Raw genomic sequence first — 19,782 nt, 5'->3', positions numbered from 1 at the left:
ACCCACTACCTGCTAGTCTATCTCTTCAAGAGCTTCACGCAACTTACTCAGCTATGCTAGAGCCCATAATAGCTTGTGGCTGCACACGGAAGTTTCTAGCATGAAATATCTCAGTTCCCTTTGAGCCTGGGTGGAGGACCTTAGGATTATCACAAAGGTACTCCGGGATATCCTAGGACAACACTGGATTCTCCAGGTGCCCAACAAACGATCTACCCAGATGTGTATTTAAGTTGCCACCTTAAGTTGAACCATTAATTAAAAATCTCACATCTGTCATGGATTCACTCGCCCAAACCACACTACGAGCATAGCATAGCAATATAAGTAGTACGTAGAAGTAACTCCCAAGGGTTTGATAATAACAGGGAAATAGGTTCTACCTCATCAACTACTTCCCAACCCATATGTTAACAAGTCCTAACCATGCAATGTGTGAGGGTTGAAACTAATGCATAAAACAGGGTATGAAAAGAGTATGATCAAAGTTTTACTTGCCTTGTTGATGATCCGCAAAACCTAGAGACTCGTAGTAGCACGCTTCACACTCCAGGTGTTCTATCGTAAACAAACAATAGCATGCATAAGCAATCAAGCAAAGAAACACAGGTAAAACTCAAATAAGAGATCTAACCAGAAAGTTCAACATAAGAACTCCGATTTGCAACAAGAATCAAATCAAACGGAGCAACGAAACTCAAACGGCGAGAGAAACAAGATCCGATTACTAATCTGGGCTAAAGTCAAATTTTATAGTACCAAAATCTTGTTCAAGTTGATTAAATAGAAAGAGGTTTTCGAGACGAAGATCTAGGCGCTTGAATCGCCTGATTCCGATAAACGAGCGAAAAGATAAACTAAAACGACAATCGGATCAGAAATCGCGATCGAGAATAATAGCGGAAAATCCGAGAAAAAGTAAAACTGACGAACAGGCGAACAAACGAACGTTCGCTGTCTGCGTTTAACGAGTGAACACTGTTCGTTAAAACGAACATACGGACGAACGTCCGCTAAATAAACTAAACCGAAAAAACTGATCTATTCTGAAAAACCTAGGGTTTTCTAAAAAAGGATCGGTTTTTCTCTCAAAACCGGCGGCGGCGAGGCGACTACCTTGGCGGGGCTCCGGCGGTCTCCGCGGGGTCCGAGCGGGGCGGCGGGCGGTGCGGCGCGGCGGGGGGGAGGTGCGGCGCGGCGGGCGAGGCGCGACGCTTGGCGACGGCGGCTGCAAGCGGCGGCGGCGCGCGGGGCTAGGCGGCGTGGCGGGCGGCTCGGGTGGTGGTGGAGTCGGGGGCGGGGGCGGCGTATATAAAGGAGGGGGGCTTGCTTGGGGGAGGGGGCAAGGCGGCGCGGGAGAGTCCCGGCCGGACTCAGCTTCAGGCGGCGGCGGCCTCCCGGTCTCCTGGAGGGAGACGAGGCGCGGGGAGGTGGCTCGGCTCGGCTGGGCTTCGGCCCAGTCGGGCACTGGAGATTTTTTTAAATAATTTCGCCGAAAATTAAACAAATCCTAGAAAATAAAATAAAAATCTAAAAATGCCAAAATAAATTTTCACCATCTAAATAAAATATTTAGAACAAGATGAACATTTTCTTGGCCCTAAAATGCAACTTTGAAAAACGTGCAATTTTTTTAATTCAAATAAAATAGCAATAAACTCCAAATAAAATCAAATATTTGATTTTAATATTTTTCCTCCAATATTTCATTTATTTTGGAGAAGTCATATTGCCTCCTCTCATATATTTTAATATGAAATATTTTCGGAGAGAAAAATAATTAAAACCAAAAATCCTCGTTTCAATATTTGATAAAACTCAAATATGGAAACAGGGAAATCCCCAACTCTCTCCGAGGGTCCTTGAGTTTCTTAGGATTTTGAGGATCACAAAACGAAATGCAGCAAAAAATATGATATGCAGGAATGATCTATGTATAACATTCCAAATTGAAATTTTGGGATGTTACAGCCGGACAACAGGTGGAGGAGGACGACGATGACGATGATTCAGATGATTTGGGTGGCGATTCAAAGAAGAGGGTAGAAGAGAAAGCTTCATCATGCGAGAGGACGAGCTGTTGCGCGATGCATGGTTGGTTACTAGCCTCGATCTGATTCATGACATTGAGCAAAAGGGCACAACCTTTTGGGCCAACATTCACACTTGGTTCGACAAACACAAGCATTTCGCACCCTACTCCGACGCGGTCATCCGCAACCATGAATTAAAGTCCCTCAACCATCGATGGTACACCATCCAAGAGGCATGTCGAAATATTGCGGCCACTTGAGGCAACTCATCGCAAGGTGGCCTAGTGGTGCGCAAACCACCGAGCGTGTATTTTGTTAAATATGTGTACATCGCTTGCTGGATATCCATAGTTTTGTAGTCGGATATGTATGCATTGTTTTGTAGATCATTTGTAGACGGATATGCATAGTTTTATAGACGGATATAATATATTGTTTTGTAAATCATTTGTAGCCGGATATGCATAGTTTTTTTGATCATTTGTAGCGTATATGTATGCATTGTTGTGTAGACCTTGTGTAGCCGGATATGTATGCACTGTTGTGTAGATCTTTTGTAGCCGGATATGCATAGTTGTTGGTCATTTGTAGCTGGATATGTATGCATTATTTTGTAGATCACTTGTAGCCAAAAATGCATTGTTGTGTAGCTCATCTGTAGCTGGATATGTATGCATTGTTTTGTAGATCATTTGTAGTCGGACATGCATTGTTGTGTAGATCATTTGTAGTAAGAATGACCGTGCAAGCCGTCTGTTTCAAGATGTTGCAGCGGCAGAAGGATGAGTTGGAGAGGGCAGAGCAAGAGGACTCGGAGGCGGTCGAGAAGGAGGCGGCGGCGGAGGCGGTGGAGGTGGAGGCAGAGGCGGCCTACACAACATCGACGACAGAATGAGCATAGAGGCTCGGATTGCCAGTCCGGCGGGGCTGGAAGTCCAATCTTTTACATGAACTGCTGGACTGATATTATTTTTGTATGATCGGGCATGTAAAAACTAAGCATATTTGTCTGTTTTTTGTTGTGATCGGCCGATAATGCGATCCAGCACTGGTGTGATCCGGCGCGCACTATGAATCAGACGTATTTGAATTTGAAATTCCGCTTATAATTGACAGAAATATAGTGCAAAGTATTGGATGGCCGGCTCCCGTATCCTTGTCCACGGGCTAGTCCCCTTCTGTCTGCGGATGGATGCGGTGTACGGTTTGCGGTTCAGCATTGGAGAGTGCCCTTAGCCAACATCCACAACAACTAATAATTTATTAAGATAAAACCCAACCATATGCATCAACTCCTATACTTAGACTCGTTAACATTTTTCACTCTATCTCAACATACTACTAACTCTGAAGTATGGTCCACATACATGCACGCTCATATATTGGACACCAAAGGATAGCAACATATCATAAGTTCATAACATACAATTCAAATCAATCTTAAAAAATCACCAATCACCATAGGACAAAAAGAGATCTACTAAGACATAATAGAAGTGCAACAAATCACAGGTCTGCATTTACCTCTGAATGATTGGACGGAATGATTATGCTAATTAATACGTAGTCGTTCGGCACTGGTAGGAGAGAGGCATGATGATGACACTCTTTCGACTCGATTCAGTGCTTATAGTCATCGCTAGATGCATAAACAAGTTTTTCCAGATTCTCGGAATTTGACTTCGTCCAAGAATGATGCAACAAAATGAATAGGACAAGAAGAGAGTAAAAGGGTACGAGATATGTATATTGTAATCAAGGACGGCGAAACGCTGCGGATCGCTTCCTTTAGCAGGCTGCTAAGCACATGTTTTGGCATCTTTCCTTGAAGATTAAGTTGCATCCTGGCAATGTTGCCCTGAAAACCTGCTACGCTAGTACACAGAGTGTACTGTACTTATATACCTACATTGCATGTATATAAGACAGGAGCTACGTATGTACCTATGCACGCAAAGTGAAGTCTTTTCCGCTTCAAGCGAGCGGCGTTGACAAGCGACATTTACCAAGTAAGATAGATTGGTGTCAACTCGATCGATCGATCGCCCTATAAATTGCCTAGGAACCATGCATAGAAACGTACCCATTCAACTCGATCAATCATCGATCAGCAACAAAAGCACCGTGATAGTAACTAGTGACAGCGTGAGGGCGTTCGCAATGGCGAGGCGTCTGGGAGTCGTGCTGGCTTTAGCGGCTGTCGTCCTTCTCGCCGCCGCGGGGGCCGCCACCGCGCAATCCAAGCCACGGCCACCCAATGCCAATGGCCCGAAGCCGAAGCCGAATCCGATAAGCGTCAAGTGCAGTGAGAGTCCCAGGGTAAACCCCTACTGCTCCAACCAGAGGATGGACTGCCCCGCCAACTGCCCCCAGTCCTGCTACGCCGACTGCAAATCATGCAAACCCGTCTGCGGTGAGCACTCCACCATGTCTTAACTCTGCAGGTACAACTATAAACAGTAACGCTTGATTTTGTTGGCTAATAATGGTTGTGGTTCATGCGTTCGTGCAGTGTGCAACACCCCGGGGGCGTGCGGCGACCCGCGGTTCATAGGCGGTGACGGCAACGCCTTCTACTTCCACGGACGCAGGGACGCCGACTTCTGCGTCGTCTCCGACCGTGACCTTCACATCAACGCACACTTCATCGGCAAGAGCGGCCACAGCGGCATGTCCCGGGACTTCACCTGGATCCAGGCCATCGCCGTGCTCTTCGACGGCCACCGCCTCTACCTCGGCGCCAGGAAGACCGGCACCTGGGACGACGCGGTCGAGCACCTAGAGATCATCCTGGACGGCGAGCCCGTGTACATCCCCGCCGACCTGGTCGAAGGCGCCAAGTGGACCTCCAGCCGCGTCCCCGAGCTGTCCGTGACCCGCACCAAGGCGGCCAACGGCGTGCTCGTCGCCCTCCACGGAAAGTTCAGCGTCAGGGCCAACGCCGTGCCCATCACCGAGGAGGATTCGAGGGTGCACCGCTACGGCGTCACCGCCGACGACTGCCTCGCGCACCTCGAGCTGGCGTTCAAGTTCGACGCGCTCACCGACGACGTCCACGGTGTGGTCGGACAGACGTACCGCTCCGACTACGTCAACCATTTCGACGTGAGGGCCTCCATGCCCACCATGGGAGGAGATGCCACCTTCACCACCACCAGCCTGTTCGCCGCCGACTGCAGCGTGGCGCGCTATGGAGTCAGCCGTGGAAACGACGGTGCCGCGGTGCTGTCTGAGCTCGCTGGTGTCACCTGTGCCAGTGGCATGGACGGCAAGGGTGTGGTGTGCAAGAAGTAAAACGCTTCTTGCATGCATATGGCGACTCTTGTGTACTGGCCGTGCATGTCTGCATGCATGCATGGTTGACAAGTACACACAGAAATAAGCAAAGGACATAAACTGATGTCCTTGGAACTTGTAACTTTATCAAGAAATACTATGTGCCGTTTGCAGTATCTGTTGCACCCGCGTGTATACTGAGCCAAACTGTCGATGAAGTTCCACCATGGACTTATTACACGCCTGAATCTGATTCTGCATACCAGCTTCACTGCTCAAGAAATGGCTATATCCCCACAAAAAGAAATGGATTCGCACATTTATCAGTGACGGTCCAAAGAGAGCGTGTCGCTCGTATGGGTACCCAATGATGGGTAGGAGAAAGGACGTGAGTGGTAAGCGCATCGGCGACCCGCAAATTTTCTCCTACATCCGTCCGTGGATGAGGACCAATCCGGAAGCATAGATGTGTGAGACGGTCATCCAACACTGTCCGTATACATTTCAACCCATATTTGAACTAACCGGATGAAATTCATGCAAACAGGCTGATACCCATCAAATTTCAGATAGAAAATAGCGCAACTCATTCATACATAGCATCCAAATTAAGTCTAATACAACAATGTCTAAAATTCCACTAGATTAATCGAATGTCCAATAAGTTTTCATCAACGGGTCGTGATTTCCCACACATACCCTCCCCCCCCCCCCCCCCCCCCCCCCCCCCCCCCCCCCCCCCCCCCCCCCCCCCCCCCCCCCCCCCCCTCCCCCCCTCTTCAGCTTCATCGTCCCTCTGTCATGTGGTACATCACGACAGCGCGTGCGGGCTACATGATGTCAACAAGTTGGGTAAGAGGAAGCAAAACTTACGATCTCGTCCTCTGTCGCGCGCAATGGTCATCTTGCCTCCAGCTGATGAACCACGTTACAAAACTTGGTGACACTGGTCCGAATAGCGTACCACGGTAGGATAACGAACTCATATTGCGTTCTTGAATGGTGTACATGTCGTAATGTGCTTTCATGTATGAAACGATTCATACACTTGCTGCTAGAAGCCCCTCCCCCTCCCTCCATCTACTCCTGCCTACGAAATCTACGAATATGGCCGACCACGCATTGCACAAAAACTCATCATCCATGGTCGAGTAGCTCGTCATCCTTCATACTGTAAAAACTAAAAACGACATAGCATTCGAAAATAAGCTTAATGGCATTTGACCGAACACCTGCCGAGCTTGGTGTCCATCATGAAGGTCGTCGACAGGGGGACGAAGTGTACCTGGGTACAAACGGCTCCAGGGTGGACAGTGTTGTCGTAAAGGTGAGCAATCACGTCGCAGCTGGTTGTGGACATCTGGCAACATCTTGGTGGCGGTCGGAGACGTATAGCGGCGGCGGCATAGGTTTAGGGTGTTTATGAAAAGCAAGGAGAAGAAGGCCGCGGAGTGGAAGGAAATGGGACCGAAAAGGGGGATTGGGTCGGTCGGGGGTGTCAGAGTCCTACTTGGCTGCTATCTGGACTCCCGCACCCTCCACCCCCACTTTGTCTTCAATTTGCGGGAAAAAACACATCCGGACCACTCGACGGACCAAAACAGATGCATGTTGGATAGCACAACACGTTAGGACAATGTGATTCGAATGTATGTGAGCGGTTTGAGAATCAGCATTGGAGATGCCCTAAGGCCGCAGCCCACAACTAGAGGAGAAACTAGACGGTGACAATGGTGCGTTTACTAGTATGGCGTACAGAACCCCTCGGGTAAGCCCAAATTACCGATGGTCGACTCAAAGGTAGCTTACTTTTTATTAATATATGGGGGGCAAAAGAAAGCGTCATATTCGTGGGGAAATACACTTTAGTTCCTGATTGTAGATACACCTTATATGGGTAATTATTTAAAATAATTAAATAAAAAGTCAAAATAGTTCAGAAGTATTTTTAGAATAAACTTGACTTACTTTTGCACTAGTATACAAATTTTCATGAACAAAAAACCAACGTTGACTTCATAGCAGAAAACACAAAAATTATTTGCTATTATAGATCACTATTCACACTACTTTGACCAAAAAATTGTCTTTTTTAAAAGAAGTCAAACGCTGGTTTTCTTTTTGTGGAATTTTTCTAACAAGCACAATGGAAGGTCAAGTTTATTTTAAATATATATTCATAATTTTTTGACTTTTCGTTGAATTACTAAATTGTTTTTCCATATAGGATGTAGATACACCCATAGACCAAAAGTTCCCCTTCCACATTCGTGTTGGTATCGATTACAAGTGTTGGGTACGAAAAAACATATATAGTAAGAGCATCTTTAATGGAGACCCGCAAAACTCCCGCATGTGATGTCCGAACAACTTTTGTTTACTTTTGTAATTCAGTGGAGATCTGTATCGGTCTGCGAAGCTGTCTGGATGTTCAAAATCCGGTATTTTGGAGATAAACGTTGGGGAGTTTTGTCGGAGTCCGGACATGCATGGCCCTCACCTATTTTTTCTGTTCTTATTCGGATACTTTGCAATTACCGTTGGATTGTTCCCTACCGTATCATGTCCACGGACCATGTCCGGACATAAAAATAAACATATGTCAAAGAAATTTACGGGTTGGCGTTGGAGATGCCCTAAGCACAGGTCGGCAGCTACCGCACATACCAATGACAGCTGCACAATGGGTGGTCATAAGAGCATGTACAATGGAGGCAGCACTTTGGTGCTGCCCCAGCTCCTTACCTAAGCAAAAATTAATGAAACTACCATTCGTGAATATTTTAGTCCAATCGAGGCTGCACTCTAGTGAACCCCATCTTGCATCACCTCTTTCTCATCACATGCATGGCATTTTTCTTTCCTTCTCTGTCTCTCTTCTCTCATGCATCAGCGTTGCTTCTCCTTTCTCCTTTCTGTCAGCTTTCTCAGCCGAAGAGACCGGCTCTTCTGTAGGCTGTACCTCCACCTGCGAGACTATACCTTTTAATGCGAGCCTAGATCCGAACCTACATGGACCTGCAGGGCAGCGGTTGAGGCTACCCGTTGGCCATGCCCTAATATGGCATACAAAGCTCCACGGGGCCCAAATTACCGATGATGAGACCAAAACATAGCTGGCGCGTTACTGATAGGAGCAACTCCAATGGGGCGACCCAAATGGACAGCGCATTTATCCGCTTTTTGTTCGTTTGAGTCGGCCGCCCGCCCGGCGTCCGCCCAGTTTTGTATTTGGGTCGGCAGTGCGCCCAACGCGTCGATCTATTTCATGTCTGCATTCAACTTTTAAATAAAAAAGGCTCGCGGCCGATCATGCCAACGGCCATGTCTCATGCTGGCATCATGCCAGCGCCGGCATACAATGATGGCTTCAGAAAATACCACAGTTCATGCTGGCGCACTCGCCAGCCGGCCGGCACACATGCCAGCACACAAAAAATGGTGGGACTTGAGTTCGACCACGCCCTCGCGGCTCCCGTGGTCATGCCCGGCACACCGTCGGCATACAAAAAAGATGGCCCTCGACGGCATGGATCACTCGTCGTCAAGCTTGAGCATGTCGGCCTGCATCTTCTCGAACCACAGCCTCTTCTTTGGCGACACGATGTTGAGATCCACCTTCATGATCTCCACCCCGGTCATCATGCTTGCAAGAGCCACTTCTTTCGCCTCTGTCTTGGCGTTGGCGGTCTCAATCTCTAGCATCTTGGCTTGCAAGAGCCACCGACCACCGGGGTGGCGTTGAGGTCGATGGGCGCGGGCGTGAAAGGCGCGACCACGCTCACGTCGGGTGAGCACTCCCCGGAGAGGCGGGAGGCCTGTGGGTAGACGTGGAAGCCGGGGACCGGGTTGCAAGCCGACGCGCGGGGTGAGTCGGGCATCAACATCCGAGGAAACGCCGATGAGTCGTTGCTGGCCGCGGCGACGACGGCTTGGAGGAAGCTGTGCTGGATAGGGTTTACCCCTAGCATGTAGAGCGCCTCCCTCGTTGCCGCAGCGACGCGGGCGTTGGTGAACTTCTGCTGCACGGCGGCGACGGCGGCGGCCTGCCCGACGGCCTTATCCCTCGCGTCCGCGGCGTGCCTTCGGCCCTTCCTCTTGTCCGACTCCCTTGCCCGCTGTTCGGGCGTCAGCGCCTTCTTTGGCTTGGTCGCGGCGGCAGTCTTGCAACACAACGCAAAATGACCCACCTAGAGCCCTATAAAACTCCCCTAATCTCCATTGCTGCCACAACGCAAGCCATATAAGCCCAGGATCCAAAAAGTTTGATGTCAGCTATCAGGCCAAGTTAGCACACTTGTGTAAGCCACAAACTGGGATGGCACAATAAAGGCATATGAATAGACCCGGTTAGGAACTTCCCATACATGACAGGTTTGGATTGTTGGGAAACGCAGTAATTTTAGAAAAAATCCTACGCACACGCAAGATCTATCTAGGTGATGCATAGCAACGAGAGGGGAGAGTGTTGTCCACGTATCCTCGTAGACCGTAAGCGGAAGCGTTATGACAACGCGCTTGATGTAGTCGTACGTCTTCACGATCCGACCGATCCTAGCACCGAAGGTACGGCACCTTCGCGATCTGCACAGATTCAGCTCGGTGACGTCCCACGAATTTTAGATCCAGCTGAGTGTCGAGGGAGAGCTTCGTCGGCATGACGGCATGATGACGGTGATGATGAAGTTACCGATGCAGGGCTTCGCCTAAGCTCTACAACAATATGACCGAGGTGGAAATCTGTGAGGGGGGCACCGCACACGGTTAAGAGATCAACTTGTGTGTCTATGGGGTGCCCCCCTCCCCCGTATATAAAGGAGTGGAGGAGGGGGAGGGTCGGCCCCTCTATGACGCGCCCATGGGGAGTCCTACTTCCACCGGGAGTAGGATCCCCCCCCCTTCCCTAGTTGGATTAGGAGAGGAAGGAAGGGGGGGAGAGGGGAAAGGAAAGGGGGGCCGGCCCCCCACCCAATTTGGATTGGGCTTGGGGGGGGGGGGCCCTCCTGGGCTCCCTTCTCCTCTCTCCCACTATGGCCCAATAAGGCCCATATACTTCCCGGGGGGTTCCGGTAACCTTCCGGTACTCCGTTATATTCCCGAACTCATCCGGAACCATTCCGATGTCCAAACATAGGCTTCCAATATATCGATCTTTATGTCTCGACCATTCTGAGACTCCTTGTCATGTCCGTGATCTCATCCAGGACTCCGAACAACCTTCGGTACATCATAACACATAAACTCATAATACCGATCGTCACCGGACTTTAAGCGTGCGGACCCTACGGGTTCGAGAACTATGTAGACATGACCGAGAATCATCTCCGGTCAATAACCAATAGCGGATCCTGGATGCTCATATTGGTTCCTACATATTCTATGAAGATCTTTATTGGTCAAACTGCATAACAACATATGTCGTTCCTTTTGTCATGGTATGTTACTTGCCCGAGATTCGATCATCGGTATCTTAATACCTAGTTCAATCTTGTTACTGGCAAGTCTCTTTACTTGTTCCGTAATGCAACATCCCGTAACTAACTCATTAGTCACATTGCTTGCAAGGCTTATAGTGATGTGCATTACCGAGAGGGCCCAGAGATACCTCTCCAATACACGGAGTGACAAATCCTAATCTCAATCTGTGCCAACTCAACAAAAACCATCGGAGACACCTGTAGAGCATCTTTATAGTCACCCAGATATGTTGTGACGTTTGATAGCACACTAAGTGTTCCTCTGGTATTCGGGAGTTGCATAATCTCATAGTCATAGGAACATGTATAAGTCATGAAGAAAGCAATAGCAATAAACTAAACGATCATAGTGCTAAGCTAACGGATGGGTCTTGTCCATCACATCATTCTCTAATGATGTGACCCCATTGATCAAATGACAACACATATCTACGGCTAGGAAACTTAACCATCTTTGATTAACGAGCTAGTCAAGTAGAGACATACTAGGGACACTCTGTTTGTCTATGTATTCACACATGTACTAAGTTTTCGGATAATACAATTCTAGCTTGAATAATAAACATTTATCATGATATAAGGAAATATAAATAACAACTTTATTATTGCCTCTAGGGCATATTTCCTTCAGTCTCCCACTTGCACTAGAGTCAATAATCTAGTTCACGTCGTCATGTGATTTCACACCAATAGTTCACATCTTTATGTGATTAGTTCACATCTCCATGTGACTAATACCCAAAGGGTTTACTAGAGTCAATAATCTAGTTCACATTGCTATGTGATTAACACCCAAAGAGTGATCATGTTTTGCTTGTGAGAGAAGTTTTGTCAACGGGTCTGCCACATTCAGAGCCGTATGTATTTTGTAAATTTCTATGTCTACAATGCTCTGCACGGAGCTACTCTAGCTAATCGCTCCCACTTTCAATATGTATCTAGATCGATACTTAGAGTCATCAAGATCGGTGTAAAAGCTTGCATCGGTGTAACTCTTTACGACGAACTCTTTATCACCTCCATAACCGAGAAATATCTCCTTAGTCTTCTAAGGATAATTTTGATCACTGTCAAGTGATCTACTCCTGGATCAATATTGTACCCCCTTGCCAAACTCATGGCAAGGTACACAATAGGTTTGGTACACAGCATAGCATACTTCATAGAACCTATGGCTGAGGCATAGGGAATGACTTGCATTCTCTTTCTATTTTCTGTCGTGGTTGTGTTTTGAGTCTTACTCAACTTTATACCTTGCAATACACGTAAGAACTCCTTCTTTGACTGTTCCATTTTGAACTACTTCAAAAATCTTGTCAAGGTATGTAATCATTGAAAAATCTTTATCAAGCGTCTTGATCTATCTCTATAGATCTTGATGCCTAAATGTAAGTAGCTTCACCGAGGTCTTTCTTTGAAAAATTCCTTTCAAACACTCCTTTATGCTTTCCAGAAAATTCTACATCATTTTCGATCAACAATATGTCATTCACATATACGTATCAGAAAGGCTGTAGTGCCCCCACTCACTTTCTTGTAAATACAGACTTCATCACAAGTTTGTATAAAACTATATGCTTTGATCAACTTATCAAAGCGTATATTCCAACTCCGAGATGCTTGCACCAGTCCATAGATGGATCGCTAGAGCTTGCACATTTTGTTAGCACCTTTAGGATTGACAAAACCTTCTGGTTGCATCATATACAACTCTTCTTTAAGAAATACATTAAGGAATGTAGTTTTGATATCCATTTGCCAGATTTCATAAAATGTGGCAATTTGCTAACATGATTCGTACAGACTTAAGCATCGCTACGAATGAGAAAATCTCATTGTAGTCAACACCTTGAACTTGTCAAAAACTATTTTTCGACAATTCGAGCTTTGTGGATAGTAACACTACTATCAGTGCCCGTCTTCCTCTTGAAGATCCATTTATTCTGAATGGCTCACCGATCATCGGGAAAGTCAATCAAAGTCCATACTTTGTTCTCATACATGGATCCTATCTCAGATTTCATGGCCTCAAGCCATTTCGCGGAATCTGGGCTCATCATCGCTTCCTCATAGTTCGTAGGTTCTTCATGGTCTAGTAACATGACTTCCAGAATAGGATTACGGTACCACTCTGGTGCGGATCGTGCTCTGGTTGACCTATGAAGTTCTGTAGTAACTTGATCCAAAGTTTCATGATCATCATCATTAACTTCCTCTCTAGTTGGTGTAGGCATCATAGGAACAGATTTCTCTCTGATGAACTACTTTCCAATTCGAGAGAAGGTACAGTTACCTCATCAAGTTCTACTTTCCTCCCACTCACTTCTTTCGAGAGAAACTCATTCTCTAGAAAGGATCCATTCTTAGCAACGAAAATCTTGCCTTCGGATCTGTGATAGAAGGTGTACCCAACAGTTTCCTTTGGGTATCCTATGAAGACGCATTTCTCCGATGTGGGTTCGAGCTTATCAGGTTGAAGCTTTTTCACATAAGCATCATAGCCCCAAACTTTAAGAAACGACAGCTTAGGTTTCTTGCTAAACCATAGTTCATATGGTGTCGTCTCAACGGATTTAGATGGTGCCCTATTTAACGTGAATACAGTTGTCTCTAATGCATAACCCCTATATGATAGTGGTAAATCGGTAAGAGACATCATAAATCGCACCATATGTAATAAAGTACGGTTACGATGTTCGGACACACCATCTTGCTATGGTGTTCTAGGTGGCATGAGTTTGTGAAACTATTCCACGTTGTTTTAATTGAAGGCCAAACTCGTAACTCAAATATTCACCTCCTGTGATCAGATCGCAGAAACTTTATTTTATTGTTACCATGATTCTCTACTTCACTCTGAAATTCTTTGAACTTTTCAAATGTTTCAGACTTGTGTTTCATTAAGTAGACATACCCATATATGCTCAAATCATCTGTGAAGGTCAGAAAATAACGATACCCGCCACGAGCCTCAACACTCATCGGATCGCATACATCAGTATATATTATTTCCAATAAGTCAGTTGCTCGCTCCATTGTTTTGGAGAACGGAGTCTTAGTCATCTTGCCCATGAGGCATGCTTCGCAAGCATCAAGTGATTCATAATCAAGTGATTCCAAAAGCCCATCAGCATGGAGTTTCTTCATGCGCTTTACACCAATATGACCTAAACGGCAGTGCCACAAATATGTTGCACTATCATTATCAACTTTGCATCTTTTCGCATCAATATTATGAATACTAGATGATTCCCCTGTGCGTTGCAGCGGGAATTAGTAGCTCAAAGTTTCTTGAAATACGATTAAGAACATGAGACAATTAACCAAATCAATCATTGCAAAGAATAATAATTACTCCTTATTGTTTTTATTTCATAAAAAGGAAAATGCATATTTATATGAAAGTGATCAGATGGTTTTAGAATAGAATCCACACCATAAAAACGATTAAAAACTATTACCACTATAAATTTTGTCAGGTTTTTTAAGAATATCACATCTTAAATATCTTGTAAAATAGAACTTACGAAATATTAACCAAAATAATCATCTGCAAGGAAAAAAGTATTGGGCAGATAATCAAAGCTAGCACTTCCCTTGCAGACACCTTCATTCAATCTACAATGTTATAGTAGGCTAGAACCAATCTTCAACAGTGTTTGTTCTTGAGAAAAGAAGTTGTCATTTCATAAAGCAGTATGTTGGCATGCCACAGAGCAATTAAAATATTATAATCACACTACAGAGTTAGAACGTTCCGAACATTAACCAAAAGAATCATTTGCAATAAAAGAGTATTGGGCAGATAATCAAAGCTATCGATTGCCTTATAGACACCTTCTTTCAGTCTACAATGTTAAAACAAACTATACCTGGTATGCTTTGAGAAAGGATTATAATCTTTAGCTATGTGATATATATGAGCCATTCTTGGGAAGAGAAGCTAGCCCGCCATTAAGGAAAGCAGTATGTCAGCATGCCATAGAGAAATTAAAATATCGTAATCACACTACAAAGTTCTACACGTAAACCAACATGAGATGAAGCAAGGTATTATGAGGCAAAAAAATGGTAGTTTTTCTTTCAGATGAATTTTGCAATTTCTTCAACTATGGAATACCAATATCAGAACCCTACAAAAAAACATAAACCTACAGAGTACATACCTCTGAAGCAACAATAATCAGTATGAAAGAGTGTAACGTCCAGCGGCACGACGGCCGCTGCGGCTGGCGAGGATAGACTGTAGTTCAGGAGGCGCGCTGAGTCGACAATCAGCTCGGCCAAAAACACGATAGCTCGACCAACATGCCCAGGAGCTCGCCACAGGCACCACACGACAGCCTTACCCCGTGGGTGGCAGGGGCAGTGTCTTCCGCTGGGCGGCGGCCCGGCATAGGGTAGTGTGAGTTGGAAGACAAAGGACCAGACTCTCAAGAAATCCAAACGCAAGCATCTTCATGACCAGGGCTAATTTGAACTAATTCCTGAAGCGCCTCCGATAGATTGATCAACCGAATAAAAGGTGAGCTGACCTTTGATGTCCTTAAACCATCGGCCATCAATCAGGGCTTCCTCCACTGTGTGTTTGGCCTCGATGGAATCTGGAACAACGACAACTACAACAGGGGTGAGGACATAAGGCAGAGGGGCTCATAGGAGGATCATCATATATTGCTGAGGGAACCGGAGAGGATGGAATAGGAAAAGAATGGGCAGAGGAGAAGACAACTGTTAGTGCGTGACAATAAATGGCCATGATGTTCGCTCGTATAGCCTAGGTCAAACAAAAGCCATCATGGAAATACATGTAGTACACCATTTCTGTCTTCTTAATGTAAATGAAAAAATGCTGACATGGCATGGAGGTGAGGTGGATAGGCTGCATGTCAAGAGAAATATAATAGTGGGGATGAACTATTTAGGTATTATAGATGTGTATCACTACGATCGAGATTCAGTAAACCATTCACCTTGGGTGTATGACCTCAGAAGGTATTATTCATGGAAACAGAATAACAATTATTCTTTGACTTAAATGAATAACGGTATTGCAATAAACATGATCCAATCATATTATGCTCAACGCAAACACCAAATAACATTTATTTTAGGTTCAACACTAATCCCAAAGGTAAAGGGAGTGTGCGATGGTGATCTTATCAACCTTGGAATCACTTCCAACACACATCGTCACCTCGCCCTCAACTAGTCTCTGTTCATTTTGTAACTCCTGCTTTGAGTTACTAATCATAGAAACTGAACCGGTATCAAATACCCAGGGGCTACTATGAACACTAGTAAAGTACACATCAATAACATGTATATCATATATACTTTTGTTCACTTTGTCATCCTTCTTATCCGCTAAGTATTTGGGGCAGTTCCGCTTCCAGTGACCATTTCCTTTGCAGTAGAAGCACTCAGTTTCAGTCTTGGGTCTTGCTTTGGGCCTCTTCATGGGAGTGGAAACTTGCTTGACATTCTTCTTGAAGTTCCCTTTCTTTCCCTTGCCCTTTTACTTGAAACTAGTGGTCTTGTCAACCATCAACATTTGATGCTTTTCTTGATTTCTACCTTCGTTGATTTCAGCATCACGAAGAGCTTCGGGAATCATTTTTATCATCCCTTGCATATTATAGTTCATCACGAAGTTCCATTAACTTGGTGATACTGACTAGAGAACTCTGTCAATCACTATTTTATATGGAAGATTAACTCCCACTTGATTGAAGCGATTGTAGTACTCAGACAATCTTAGCACATGCTCACTGGTTGAGCTATTCTCCTCCATCTTGTAGGCAAAGTACTTGTCAGAGGTCTCATACCTCTCGACTCGGGCATGAGTCTGAAATACCAATTTCAGCTCTTGGAACATATTTTATGCTCCGTGGCGTTCAAAATGTTTTTGAAGTCCTGGTTCTAAGCCGTAAAGCATGGCGCACTAAACTATCAAGTAGTTATCATATTGAGCTTGCCAAACATTCATAACATATGTATCTGCTCCTGCAATAGGTCAGTCACCTAGCGGTGCATCAAAGACATAATTCTTCTGTGCAGCAATGAGGATAATCCTTAGATCATGGACCTAGTCCGCATCATTGCTACTATCATCTTTCAACATAGTTTTTCTCTAGGAACATATCAATAAAAACGGGGAGCTACATCGCGAGCAATTGATCTACAACATAGTTATGCAAATACTATCAGGTCTAAGTTCATGGTAAATTAAAGTTCAATTAATCATATTACTTAAGAACTCCCACTTAGATAGACATCCCTCTAGTCATCTAAATGACCACGTGATCCAAATCAACTAAACCATGTCCGATCATCACGTGATATGCAGTAGCTTTCAATGGTGAACATCACTATGTTGATCATATCTACTATATGATTCACGTTCGACCTTTCAGCCTCAGTGTTCCGAGGCCATATCTGCATATGCTAGTGATACGTCTCCAACGTATCTATAATTTTTAATTGTTCCATGCTATTATATTATCTGTTTTGGATATTTAATGGGCATTATTATACCTTTTTATATTATTTTTGGGACTAACCTATTAACCGAAAGCCTAGTGCAAATTCCTGTTTTTTGCCTATTTCAGTGTTTCACGAAAAAGGAATATCAAACGGAATCCAAACGGAATGAAACCTTCATGAGGATCTTTTTTGGAACAAACGTGATCCAGGAGACTTGGAGTGGACGTCAAGGAAGCAGCGAGGCCGCCACGAGGTTGGAGGGCGCGCCCAGGGGGGCAGGCGCGCCCCCCCCCCACCCTTGTGCTCCCCTCGCAGCTCCACCGACATATTTCTTTCGCCTATATATACTCTTATACCCCGAAACCTTAGGGGGGGAGCCACAAAACACCTTTTCCACCGCCGCAACCTTCTGTACCCGTGAGATCCCATCTTGGGGCCTTTTCCGGCAATCTTCCGGAGGGGGGTTCAATCACGGCGGGCTTCTACATCAACACCATAGCCTCTCCGATGATGTGTGAGTAGTTTACCACAGACCTTCGGGTCCATAGTTATTAGCTAGATGGCTTCTTCTCTCTCTTTGGATCTCAATACAAAGTTCTCCTCGATCTTCTTGGAGATCTATTCGATGTAACTCTTTTGCGGTGTGTTTGCCGAGATCCGATGAATTGTGGGTTTATAAACTTGATTATCTATGAATATTATTTGATTCTTCTCTGAATTCTTATATGCATGATTTGATATCTTTGCAAGTCTCTTCGAATTATCGGTTTAGTTTGGCCTACTTGATTGATCTTTCTTGCAATGGGAGAAGTGCTTAGCTTTGGGTTCAATCTTGCGGTGCTCGATCCTAGTGACAGAAAGGGAAACGACACGTATTGTATTGTTGCCATCGAGGATAAAAAGATGGGGTTTATATCATATTGCTTGAGTTTATCCCTCTACATCATGTCATCTTGCCTAATGTGTTACTCCGTTCTTATGAACTTAATACTCTAGATGCATGCTGGATAGCGGTCGATGTGTGGAGTAATAGTAGTAGATGCAGAATCGTTTTGGTCTCCTTGTCACGGACATGATGCCTATATTCATGATCATTGCCTTATATATCATCATAACTATGCACGTTTCTATCAATTGCTCAGCAGTAATTTGTTCACCCACCTGTTACGGCATATCTCTCTCGATGTAGTTTTGGTCATTGATGACAACATATTTGCGGACTAACCTTGTGCGTTGAGCGTTTCAGAGATTCATCCTTTGGCTCAAGACGATTTCTCTCCCCTCGGAGTGTTTTTCAAGACGGTGTAGCTCTTTCGTTTCTCGTTGGTGGACTAGTTTCTTAGGAGTCACCGTACTATCAAGAGGGGTCCGCTTTGGTTTGGCTAGGGTGGAATCATCACGTACACCTTCGTTTCTCACCCTCTAGGCCTTCCTGCGTCGTCGGAGGTCTCTTTCCTTGCAGATTGAGTTGTCTTTAGCACCAGCGGTAGTACCGCGGTGCCCAGCGGTAGTACCGCTTGTGTGTCCTCAGCGGCAGTACCGCTGCGGTACCGGGCCACTACCGCCTCGACTCAAGGGGGGCATTTCTCGTGTTGGGTTGAGCGGCACCTGCAGCGGTTGTAGGTGAAGTAGTACCGCTCAAGAGCGGTAGTACCGCTTTGCCACCGCGGCAGTACCACTCTAGGCCTGTTCGGCGGTACAGCGTTGGGCCAGTCCCTCCTCTATCTTCTAGCCCTCTCTGCTGGGCGGTAGTACCGTAGGGGGAGTGGTAGTACCGCTGGGTCCAGCGGTAGTACTACTGCCCTCTGCGGTAGTACCGCCCTCTGCGAGGCTGTTTAGTGGGGTAACGGTTGGATTGTTACCCGCACTATAAAAGGAGGTCCCCTTCTTCTTCGTTGACCTACCTCTTCCCCCTCAAGCCCCATTAATGCTCCAAGCTCCATTTTCGCCCGATCTATCTCTCTAGCCAATCAAACTTGTTGATTTGCTCGGGAGTGGTTGAGAAGGCCCCGATCTACACTTCCACCAAGATATATTTGATTCCCCCACCTATCCCTAGCGGATCTTGTTACTCTTGGGTGTTTGAGCACCCTAGACGGTTGAGGTCACCACGGAGCCATAGTCCATTATGGTGAAGCTTCGTGGTGTTGTTGGGAGCCTCCGATTAAGTTGTGGAGATTGCCCCAACCTTATTTGTAAAGGTCCGGTTGCCGCCTCCAAGGGAACCAATAGTGGAATCACGGCATCTCGCATTGTGTGAGGGCGTGAGGAGAATATGGTGGCCCTGGTGGCTTCTTGGGGAGCATTGTGCCTCCACATCGCTCTAACAGAGACGTACTTCCCCTCAAAGGAAGGAACTTCGGTAACACATCCTCGTCTTCACCGGGTCCACTCTTGGTTATCTCCTACCTTTACTTGTGCAAGCTTATTAGTGTTACTTCTCTTGCTTGCTTGTATGTTCGTTGTTGTTGCATCATATAGATTGCTCACCTAGTTGCACATCTACACAA

At 45.7% G+C, this 19,782-nt stretch overlaps 1 protein-coding gene across 1 annotated transcript; it reads left to right on the top strand.

Moving 5' to 3' along the window:
• Window positions 1-4,120: 4,120 nt before the first annotated feature.
• LOC125533940 lies at window positions 4,121-5,487 on the top strand. Its single transcript, XM_048697264.1, has 2 exons — window positions 4,121-4,446; window positions 4,546-5,487. The coding sequence occupies exons 1-2, from the start codon at window positions 4,194-4,196 to the stop codon at window positions 5,325-5,327; spliced, it is 1,035 nt and encodes a 344-aa protein (XP_048553221.1). The 5' UTR covers window positions 4,121-4,193; the 3' UTR covers window positions 5,328-5,487.
• Window positions 5,488-19,782: the final 14,295 nt, after the last annotated feature.

The sequence above is a fragment of the Triticum urartu genome, chromosome 2, assembly GCF_003073215.2.
Source record: "Triticum urartu cultivar G1812 chromosome 2, Tu2.1, whole genome shotgun sequence".
In the NCBI taxonomy this organism is placed as follows: domain Eukaryota; kingdom Viridiplantae; phylum Streptophyta; class Magnoliopsida; order Poales; family Poaceae; genus Triticum; species Triticum urartu.
This window is presented reverse-complemented; position numbering and strand designations above follow the sequence as displayed.

Excerpts from the sequence above, each read along its gene's own strand:
- LOC125533940 (XM_048697264.1), top strand. The coding sequence starts at position 4,194 with ATGGCGAGGCGTCTGGGAGTCGTGCTGGCTTTAGCGGCTGTCGTCCTT. Across the intron at positions 4,447-4,545 it reads ATCATGCAAACCCGTCTGCG|TGTGCAACACCCCGGGGGCG; the intron begins GTGAGCACTCCA and ends GCGTTCGTGCAG.